A 10250-nucleotide genomic window follows, 5' to 3' on the forward strand; every position below is an offset into this window, starting at 1 on the left:
ACCAAGTGTAGGGGTACCACCACAGATTGAATAGAGCAGCCTGGGGAACTTCTTTCCATGTGTGAAATTTGTTTAACCACACTTGACAGTTGACATTACATTTTGCAGTTTCGTGGCCTTATTTCCATATTTTTTAGTTTGTCATTTCAAATTAATGTTTTTTTACTCACTAAAATTACCCATAATGCCATATTTTGGGCTATACCTCGCATCATATTTAAGATTTTTTATAGTCAACCTCCACAAAAGTACTAACACACCACATTTGCAGCAGCACACTTCTTGTCGTTAACAGTCATTTAGTGTCACCTTTATACTCATGTATTCTCTATACTGGCACTCTAGCAGTGAATAATGTAGTTACATAATGTCTGACTATCATCAGCATATCAACCGGTTAAGTGATCAACTGAGCTCACATAGTTTACCTTAAAGAAACATGCAATGTGAGCATTTGAACTATAGCAGGTGTTTATTCATACATACAGTATATGGGGCTGCATGAGAGCTACAGTTTGGCTCAAATACCTTAATGAGCAATTTTTTAAAAATTACATTAATGAAGCATACAATAAAATAATTTCCTTAAATTTGAGTCTCAAAAACGAACAAAACAAATTAAAGGAACATTTTGCAACATATAAAAACACTGTAAACTCAAAGACTTAATTCTAGGGACATCCGGGGTCAGATGCATAAAAGTTTGATCTAGAGATTTAAGACTTGCTTCCTATTAGCAGAAGTATGGATATGCATTCTTTTGAAAACATTATGTTTTTGTGAATCTGTGTGCAGATGCATCAGCCTGATTTCTCCTCCCAGTTAGCTGAAACAGGAAAAACACATTTGAATTTGCTCTACAAAACTTAAGGCTTTACTCACAACTGCATCTATAACACAGGCACAGAAGGTGTTTGGGCTTGAGCTTATTTTTAGATTCGCTTTACCGTATCACACTCATCTCCTCAAGAATATCATGCATGTGCTGGTTTGATGTGCGAGATGTTCACCATCTCAACATATGTTCCTTGTAATATGTGTGAAATGATAAATGAAGGGTTCTGTTTGTTGGCATCATTCATACATCTGACCCCAGGACTTTGTTGAACTTGTAATTTGAAACACAAAATCGATCTGTGGGAACAATTTGGCTTCATGTTATTCTTTTTTTTTAACATCATCGAAAACAAAACTATGAGTGACTGAGTCACCTTCAGGCTTCAGGACCAGTTCCTATTCAACTCATCTTTTCCAATCCATGACACATGAGGTAGAGAGGATGTAACTCAGCAGATCCTCCCGTGACTGACAACTAATCATGTAGCTGGGGTTTATCACTCACCATGTTCCTATTGTAGCATGATAGAAACAATCCCTGCATTTATGTACCATGGGGAAAATGATACACCTGATTTCTGTGTTTGGAAGATGTCAGTAGAACCCAACTGTAGTCTCCTTTAAAATGTGAATAAAGCTCTGACCACAGGATGCATTTTTCTCTCAAAAACAGTGTTATTGTCACTGATAACAGAGTTCATCAACATTATTGCCATTTACCACATTTTAAAACCATCTAACACCACCTTACACGTGTTTACTAGCTGTGATGTTAAAAAAAGACAACCCTGCTTTTGAGGAAAAAAGAGCTCCCTGACAGCACAGTCTTCTAAAACAGGACATTTCATTTGAGAAATCTTTTAGTTTATTTTAATAAATGACATAATACTCTGTGGGGCTGTGTGATTTTGTGTGAATCAAAGCTTGTGTTCTTACGGTGGAAAAACTCAAACCTTCACAGCACCTTGGTGGCACAAGAACTGACAAAGTAACATATTCTCTGTTTTACCATTTTTACATTAAAAAATGCAGAAGAACTAGTGTTAGAGTGGAGTTGTTGTTTTTTCTCAAAAACATTTGCGAAAGATAATGTTATAAAAACCACGCTGGAAGACAAAAATAAAATCCCTCAACCTTTCTCATCTCATCCTCTGAGGCAGCCTCGGGGATCTGTCCGTCCTCTGTGACACGGTGATTATTTTGTTCTTTCACGCTGCTGCACTGGAAGTCATTCATGTTGGCGCTGAATAGTGTTTTCAAAGAGGAACATAAAAACAACAGGCACACAGTCTCTGGTAACAAAAAGTAAAAGAAAATCAAATGTAAGGAAAGAAAACAAAAGTTTACAGTATTAAGCAATGTAAAGTGTGTGTATATATATATATTTATATAGTCAATTCCATCATAATATTTTCCACTTTTAGTACAAAAAAAGAGGACTTGGTTTGTAGTGTGGGTAGTATGTAATGAGTTGGTGAAGTCGTCTTTGCAAGGAGGACCGTTCTTCTCCACGAGACGGCGTCGTCAGGAAAAGGTCTTTGTCCGTTTTCGCTCTGAGGTTCACAGTCTAGCTCTACAAAAACTCACTGATTCATGATTCTGTGAGAGGAGCCGAGTGTTTTCGTCTCCTGTGTGCAATCGATTCTTTTTCCCTTCCGTGAGTGAATGAAATGAAGTGGGCGGGACTCGGGGAGACACAGATCCGGCAGGGAGGATGATGAGGAGGAGGAAGAAGAGGCGCTGACTCTGCTGTGTATGTGCAGTGCAGATTTCAATACTGGGCTGGAGGTGTGTAAACTAGGGTTCGACTGATACCGGTTACAGGTGCCTGACACTGCCCACTGTGGATTCTGCTTACTGTCAAATTCTCTCGTTTAACTATTTTGATTCCCTTCCCACTTGATATCTGTCTCTGATGCCTAACTGGTCTGAAAGTTACTTTAGTTTGTTCATTTGGTCCTGACCAAAGAAGAAAATATACATTATTGCTTTGTAGTTTGTAATCCTTCTTTGTCTGGTTCACAACTTATAACAGAAGCAAAAAAATAACTGTAAACATTAAATGATATGGACTGACACATAAGACACTGATCATCAGATCAGCAGCAGCCTGGTGAGTTTATGATCTGATTTAGTGACACACAGAGCTCTTGATAAATTAAATGATTCAGGGAACTATTAGTATAAATAGATCGCTGTAATTCCTAATAGCTACAGACAAGACAAAAAAAAAGAAGAGCTGTCATGTCTGTAACACTAAAGGGTGGTCTTTACATGTCAAATCTTTAAAGACGACTAATTAATGTAATGACATGTCAACATGTTACCATGGTCACCACATTATCATGGGTAATTTAAATCAATCATCTGAACAGCTCCTAGTGAGCGGATGGATAGTTGAAGCTTTGGAAGTCACAAGATCATGGCTAATACGACTAAATCCTGCATTTGGTCTGTCTTGCATTCACACCACAAACAAATCACATCAGAGTTTATTTGGATGCTTTTCACACAGTGGTCCTCTCTGCCACACAGTTTGATTGATACCATCCAAAAGAAATTGTTAACACATTGTCTTACATCTCTGCCAAACATTAATAAAACTGCTGGAAAGTTTCTCTTTTGATTTAGCTCGGTTACAGTTTAGCACTGTTTCTAGTGGTGAAGCTAAGCTAGGCTAAACACAGCTCTCTGTGCTGGATGCACTGGAGGAATAAATATTACACCATTATAAGTCACTGTCTACCTGATGGAAATATTTCACTGCAGGTTTTGGAGATTTTTTTATGAGGCTGTAGTCAAGGAGGAAGGCAACGCTTGTAGTGGGTAATGCCAATTCAGGCCTAAAAAAAAAAGAAAAAAAAAAGGCAAACCGATATCAGCCTGACCTTAGTGTAAACTCTTGGTACGACTGACGGCCCAACACGTCTGGTGTGGGTTTAGCTCATAGGTTCATGTGCTGTGTGCTTGTATAAATATGTTTTTTCTTTGTTCTGAGGAAATGGCCAAAAGAGAAGGGATGTGCACAGGTGATGGGAGTGCGTGTGTTTCTCAGCTCTCGTCTTCAGGATGGTGTTGTTCCAACAGCCGCACGTGGGTGAAGGGAAAGTGGCCTCGTTTGCCTTTGCACTCGCCCTCCCACTGGCCGTTCACGTTGATCTTGGTCACTTTTACCATGTCCCCCACCTGTCCAATGACAAACAGAGAAAACAAATCAATGCACGGAAGCGATTCCCATTTACACACTTCCTCCCTCCGCCGTGTTATCGACTGGCAGAATCAGTTCTAGCAAGTCGAACCCATCAATACAGACTCAATTCTGTCAAGCATGCAGAAGGGAAGGTATTGACCGAGTATTGACTGACCAATCTTCATTTTTACAACTGTTGAGCCGCAAAACCACACAACAATGTCCCAGTTAAATTGACATACAGGAAGAGTTAAACACATCACACACATGTCACATTGACATAGGAAAGCCTTAAATATAAAAGTGATATCCTATTAAATGTGAGGAGTTTCTGTGAGCCAATCTTGACTTTTCAAGCCTCTCAGATGTTCAGTTCTTCATGTTGACATTACGCCACTACCTCATCTACAAGGGACTTTTTGTTTTGCCTCAATCCTTCAGCCTGATATTATGTTCACGATAGCCAGTTTTGGAGTGGAGGAAAATCAACCGGTTAAAACAATCATCAATTCACTCTTACTTCTCTGAGTCAACTTAAATCCATGCTGTGTACGTATACATCTCTGAAGACCATTTTTCTGTCGGTATTTTTCATGAATATATCTGAGCAGTGAGCAACTTTGTCCCAAATTATCCACATTCTCAAACTCCACCTACAAAGCTGCAGTTGGTCGATTGTTTTCTCCAACGAAGAGAAACATCCATCAGTAAAAAGACAAAACCACAAATATTTAAATAGCTGAACAGATCTGAGATAAAGGAGTGAATTCAGAAGCCTGGGGAGGCTTGAGCAGCTTTACAACAGAAATTAAGCTGCATTTTACTTTTTTTGCCTCGATTTACATGTCAGTTGAGTCTTACTTACCGACCTACATTAAATAGGTCAGTAATCTGTTTGGTTAATAGTGTAAAAACTTATAAGAGTTGAGGCAGATATGTTAAAACTAAATAACAGTAAGTGGACATGAACTGTGCTGTATGTATAACAACTACAATAGGTTTAATTTCAAAATAAAGCTCCTAAGTGTAAATTGTAAAATTCTCTACTGCTCCGTCGTCTCTGAAGTGAGTACAGCTCTGTGAATCTTAACCACACAGACCTAACAAATATACTGTGACCCACTTTAACAACAGCAGAGGTTCATAAACACTGTGCAGTGTCATCCAGCCTGCTCCATCTCACACAGCGGCACACGTACACACCGTCCTCCGCTCTCATTAAATCAAACAAAATGGTGGCTTCCGTGTTTCTTGAGAAGACTCAAATACACAGAGCTGAACGGAGAGAGCATCCTGAGCCCCAACAACTGACGGCGGGGGGCTGAAGAGGTGGCCCGCCTGGAAGTTGGTGCCAAACCAACACTGGTCCAGGTTTACAAAATACAACTAATTAAGGCAACACAAAACTATTGTGCTCTAATCACTTGGTATCAGACAGAGTTAAAACAATTAGTTGAAGGGTCAATAAGTTACTAAAAAGATACAATGATAAGCAATATTATTCTAATTGCTTGCAGCTTCTCCAATGTAAAGATTGGCTGTTTTACATGTATTATTTTGTGTGTTCAAAGACGTTTCTTTGACACTGTTGACAATATAAAAATAAAAACATTATGAAGAAAAAATGAGCAGAAAAATCACTCATCAAAATAGTTGTTAACGCCAGCCATAGCTCGAGTAGCCTGTAAGGGTTTAAACTGGTTTTTTGGCCAGTGGGAAAGGGGTATAAGATAACTTCTCTCTGTTTAGCAGATGTAACCTGTGGAGTGTGTGTGCTGTATGACGGCAGGTTTGACGACAGCGAGGTGGCTGTTATAAACATTACATATGATGTTGAGATACTTTGATTTTTTAAAAACTGGCCTCAAATGAACTTTTTCAACCTCCTCGTCTGCATGTTATTTGCTGATGTGAACCATCACTGTTTATTTATCTGCTTCAAGAAAACAACTAGGGCCAGTGAGCCTTGTTTACTCAGCAGTAATGAATGTAACATTCACATGAATCCAGTGTGTACATAAAGAAGGGCCATTGTAAAGGATCTGTCTGTCCTTCTTTATAAAGCCATCCCACTGTGACTGTCTTCATGTGTGCTGTCAGCTTGCATTTGTACAGATACTTTGTGTGTATGCTCACATGCATGAGTAAGCCATTAACAAGCAGGACAATCTAGGGCTGCCTCAGCTGAGACCCAAACAAAAAAAGACAACAGGGAGGCAAAGAGGTTAGCGCTGAATAGGAGGACAGCCTCGGAGGAAAATGAATGATGGGCGGCGTTGGGGTTGCTACCTCCAGAGCCAGCGCCGTCTTGTCGTAGGCGTTGGGCACCCTCTTCTGAATGGCCCGGGCATACACAGGCCCGTTCTGTAGGTTGGGGAGCTGAGTGTTGACGACCGGCTGAGCGTACTGGCCTGGGTCGCCCAGAGGGTTGGCCGCCGTGGCCCCCGTTCCGTCTGTGCTGCCCGCTACCCCTCCCATTTGCCCCCCCTGTCCGGCCCCCGCCGACGGGGGGCCCAGGCCAGCAGCGGTGGGCGAGGCGGGCCGGTACTTCTCCACGTAGGGCACGGGGATCATGCCGGCTCTGCCCTCCTGGTTGGCGGCGTTCCACCACTGCTCCTCGGGCTTCTCCAGCACGCGCAGGACGTCGCCCTTCCGGAAGGGGAGGTCCTCCTCGTCGTTGCCGGGGAAGTCAAACAGCGCCCGGACGAACTCGGCCTCCTCGGGCTGCTGAGGGACGCCGGCGGCGGCGCTGACGAAGCCCGTGTGCTTGGCCTTGCTCACAGGCTCTATAAGGGTAGTGGTGTCCAGGTAGTGGATCTTATAAAACTCCAGCAGGGCCGGCAACGCCTCAAACTCCTGATCACCGATCCGAAAACGAGGAGGAACCAAACCTGGAGGAGAGAGAGTGAATTTAGGAGGATAAAAAAAATTATGCAAACAAAACAACAGAACAGTAATATATACATGTATCTCTGGTGTGGGACAGGACCTAGGTGCAGTGGGGATCAACACGTACACTCACTCACTTTGAGTCACACGTTGACTCATTCTGACATTACAGAGATTTTGTCCATGGAAACGAGCAGCAGTCAGCTTAAAGTCTGGACCACGATTTCTCCGGGTTAAATCAAAATGAGTTGTGGTGCATGTGAGAAAGCATTATTGTTAAAATCCAATAATATCCTACTGGGGGATCTAACCTCACCCAGACACCCACTTTACAATTTTTCATTTGACAACATCCAACACAAATATACACCATACAAACATCATACACATCCCAGAAATACAGCAGCAGGCTGATGAGACTCTGAACGACCAGGCCAACGTCCAGATGCTGTAATTCTACCGTATTCTTTCACTGTATATCTTTAACAAATTACAACTAAAGTATCCACAACATCTGTTTGGGGAAATGCATTGATTAAAATCAACGATAAAACAATTCATCACATTGGACAAATATCATGTAAATACAATAACGCCATATGGTAGTCCAGTTCATCCATAGGTCCCCATATGATACGATATAATTTTGAGACATGTTTCACACTTCTGAGTGTAAAGACTTGACTTCTCAGTAATCATGTTCATGCACTTAGTCAGAATTGATATTAATCAGGTTGAGTGACTGTTGAATAAAGCTGTTACACTCATGCCCCCTGCAAAAAGGTATTTGATTGTCACTGGCAAACAAGTCCCTGCTTGATTTGTCTCAACTACTCTGATTTGTGTGAACTGTACCAAAGGAAATTTGTTGGATCAGTCACTTGCTAAATTATGTAACTTGCTGTTGCGCAAGTCAGTAATTTTTCATGCTACTATAATATAACTGCCACCATGGCCCACAACTGTTGGCTTTTCAATAGGGGAGAGACAAAGATCAAAATTACCTAACGCTAAGGAAGCCCAGATGGGACAAGAATTGTGCAACAGCCATTGGGAGCTAAAGGCACAGCAGCAGCAGCAGCAGCAGCAGCAGACCTGTGAGCAGGGCTATGTATGTGCAACAGGGCAGGATCACAGACATTCCTGAGACGCCAATCTGACCAGTCATCCTCCAGTTGTGACAGCCCAGCCTGCCCAGTCCCATTCATATCTACAGCAGCAGCAGCAGCAGAGCCCAGCCCACCTAGCCACAGTCCTGCTGCCTGAACGTGGACAAAACACCGCCACAACCAGGGGAAATAAATGAATGGTGGCTGAATAGCTGATGTGTAGTTGTTGACACAGCTTGCTAAGTTCAGCCAAACTCCATTTGAAAAGTGCTCCACTTGGCTAATGCACAATGTGAACCACTAAACTTATAACCTTTATGTTACTAGGTAGGTCCATCTGATATATCTGATACAAGATGTTCAGCCTCTATACAGCAGCATCACGTACATCATTTCAGTCCAGGTGTTAGCACTTTAGCAAGACTTCAGGTTTATCCACAGTAGCTAAGTGGTTAGCAACACCATCCAAAATACACCACGGTGGGTGGAGAGCACATGTTTAACTTCTCATTTATGTTCAAGTGTGTGCAGATAATAAAATCATATATAAACCGATATTAAGTATACTCTCTGCTGAGACTTGTACACATTGGCTGTGGCATAAATAACTAGTTAGTTAGCATTTTGACTGAGATCAACTTAAAATCATAATTTCCTAATAGGAGTCTGGCGTGGCTTCATGAGTGGGAAGTTACGGAAGCTAAATCCCAGTTTTCCTGAATTAAAAATGGGAATATAAAGTGTCACGTTAGTTTCTGGGGGTAACACGTGTAGTGAGGTCAGTGAAGCAGCAAGTTGTGCGCCACATAATTCAACGTTACCTGTGCCAGACTGCCGGTTGTTACTGATGCTGTTGATTATATAATGGGACACTTTGGAGTTCTCTGAGACGGACAGCACGTAGTCACCGGGGCTGGTGATCGAGTCCCTCACCAGGAAAACACCGTGCCTCTGCCCCTGTAGAAGAGAAACCGCCTCCTGCCGACTCAGTCTCCCCCAGTACCAGCTAGCACGGTCTTCGGCATCAAAATTACCGGCCATGGCTGTGAAATCCCGTCCGAGGCTTGAGGCCTTTCCCCTTCGCCTCTCCCTATCCGCAACTCATACAAAACTTTAGTTGACTAACGCTGCCGCTGGAAAAACAGTGTAACGCCGAGACTTCAGCAACTTCCACTAAACAATGTCGAGGCGTTTGAGTTTACCGAGTTAATGTTGCACCAAAAACCCAATTTCCCCACTGCTTAAACGTTAAAATGACAAAAAATATCCTAAACTAATGTGCAACAAGAAACTCCTGGACTGAAATGGCGGATCCAGGGAAACGTTGACCTCATCTACCGGAAGGGATGCCTGGTCAATGGGAAGCGCTGCATTCACGCCCCCTTAAAAACAACGTAGATACGACTTAACGTCTCTAATATTGCTTTTAAACGACAACTATTACTGGTACAACTTCCGTTGTTTGTCCGTTATACTTTTACCAGATTAGTTTAATGACTATAAATACTTAAATCTGAAGAAAAGACACGGAACAATGTGGTAGCTTCAAATGTTCATTGTGTGTTCAGAAGTAAATTGAAGTCCTGAACGCACCATAATTAAACTTTTCTGCAGATTGTTGCTCCTAATCATCATGGGTTTTTTGTTTTTACATTTCTTATTATTACTGATTATTTAGCATACGTACTGATATGACCCTCATTTTTTATGCATTTATTATTTGACCTATAAATTTAATGATTTTCTTCTGCTTTCCTTCTTACTCTCTTTTTCTTTCTTCTTCCTTTTAAAACAAACAAAACCCATCCACACCACAACAAACAAAGAGAAACAGGTGCAGCTCTAACTATTAATTTGTTCTCTCTCTTATTGTCTGATATGTATCTTCCTTTGAATTTATTGTCACGTGTTAGGCAGTTTATCTTTGTTGTTGTTGTTTAGGTTAATTTGAAAGAATCACACTATGCTTTTTTTTTTGTTGGTATAACACAAATCCCCCCCTCCTCATTTAGTTTCTCTTTTTCAACAATAGAATAGGCCCCTAAATAAACCAACAACAATATGTGATCTCAAAATCCAAAATGACCAATAACACCATACAGCTGATGTAATCATACCAGCAATATCTGAATGTAATAGTTCTCTCATCATAGACTGACTAATTGCACCACTAAGCTCAGCTGAGATGGCAAGGTTCATTAAGTAGGCTAGTTAAAAAAAAAGAA

The 10250-nt window shown here is 41.4% G+C and overlaps 1 protein-coding gene across 1 annotated transcript; it reads right to left on the minus strand.

Moving 5' to 3' along the window:
- Nucleotides 1-1492: 1492 nt before the first annotated feature.
- Nucleotides 1493-9355, minus strand: LOC146974742 (adapter molecule crk-like). The gene is made up of 3 exons (XM_085798353.1): nucleotides 8847-9355; nucleotides 6317-6918; nucleotides 1493-4023 (listed from the first exon to the last, which is right to left on the minus strand). Exons 1-3 carry the CDS (start codon nucleotides 9064-9066, stop codon nucleotides 3889-3891), a joined length of 957 nt encoding a protein of 318 aa, XP_085654479.1. The 5' UTR covers nucleotides 9067-9355; the 3' UTR covers nucleotides 1493-3888.
- Nucleotides 9356-10250: the final 895 nt, after the last annotated feature.

This window comes from Trachurus japonicus, chromosome 14 (assembly GCF_045865225.1).
Source record: "Trachurus japonicus isolate A0001 chromosome 14, Traja_1.0".
NCBI lineage: Eukaryota > Metazoa > Chordata > Actinopteri > Carangiformes > Carangidae > Trachurus > Trachurus japonicus.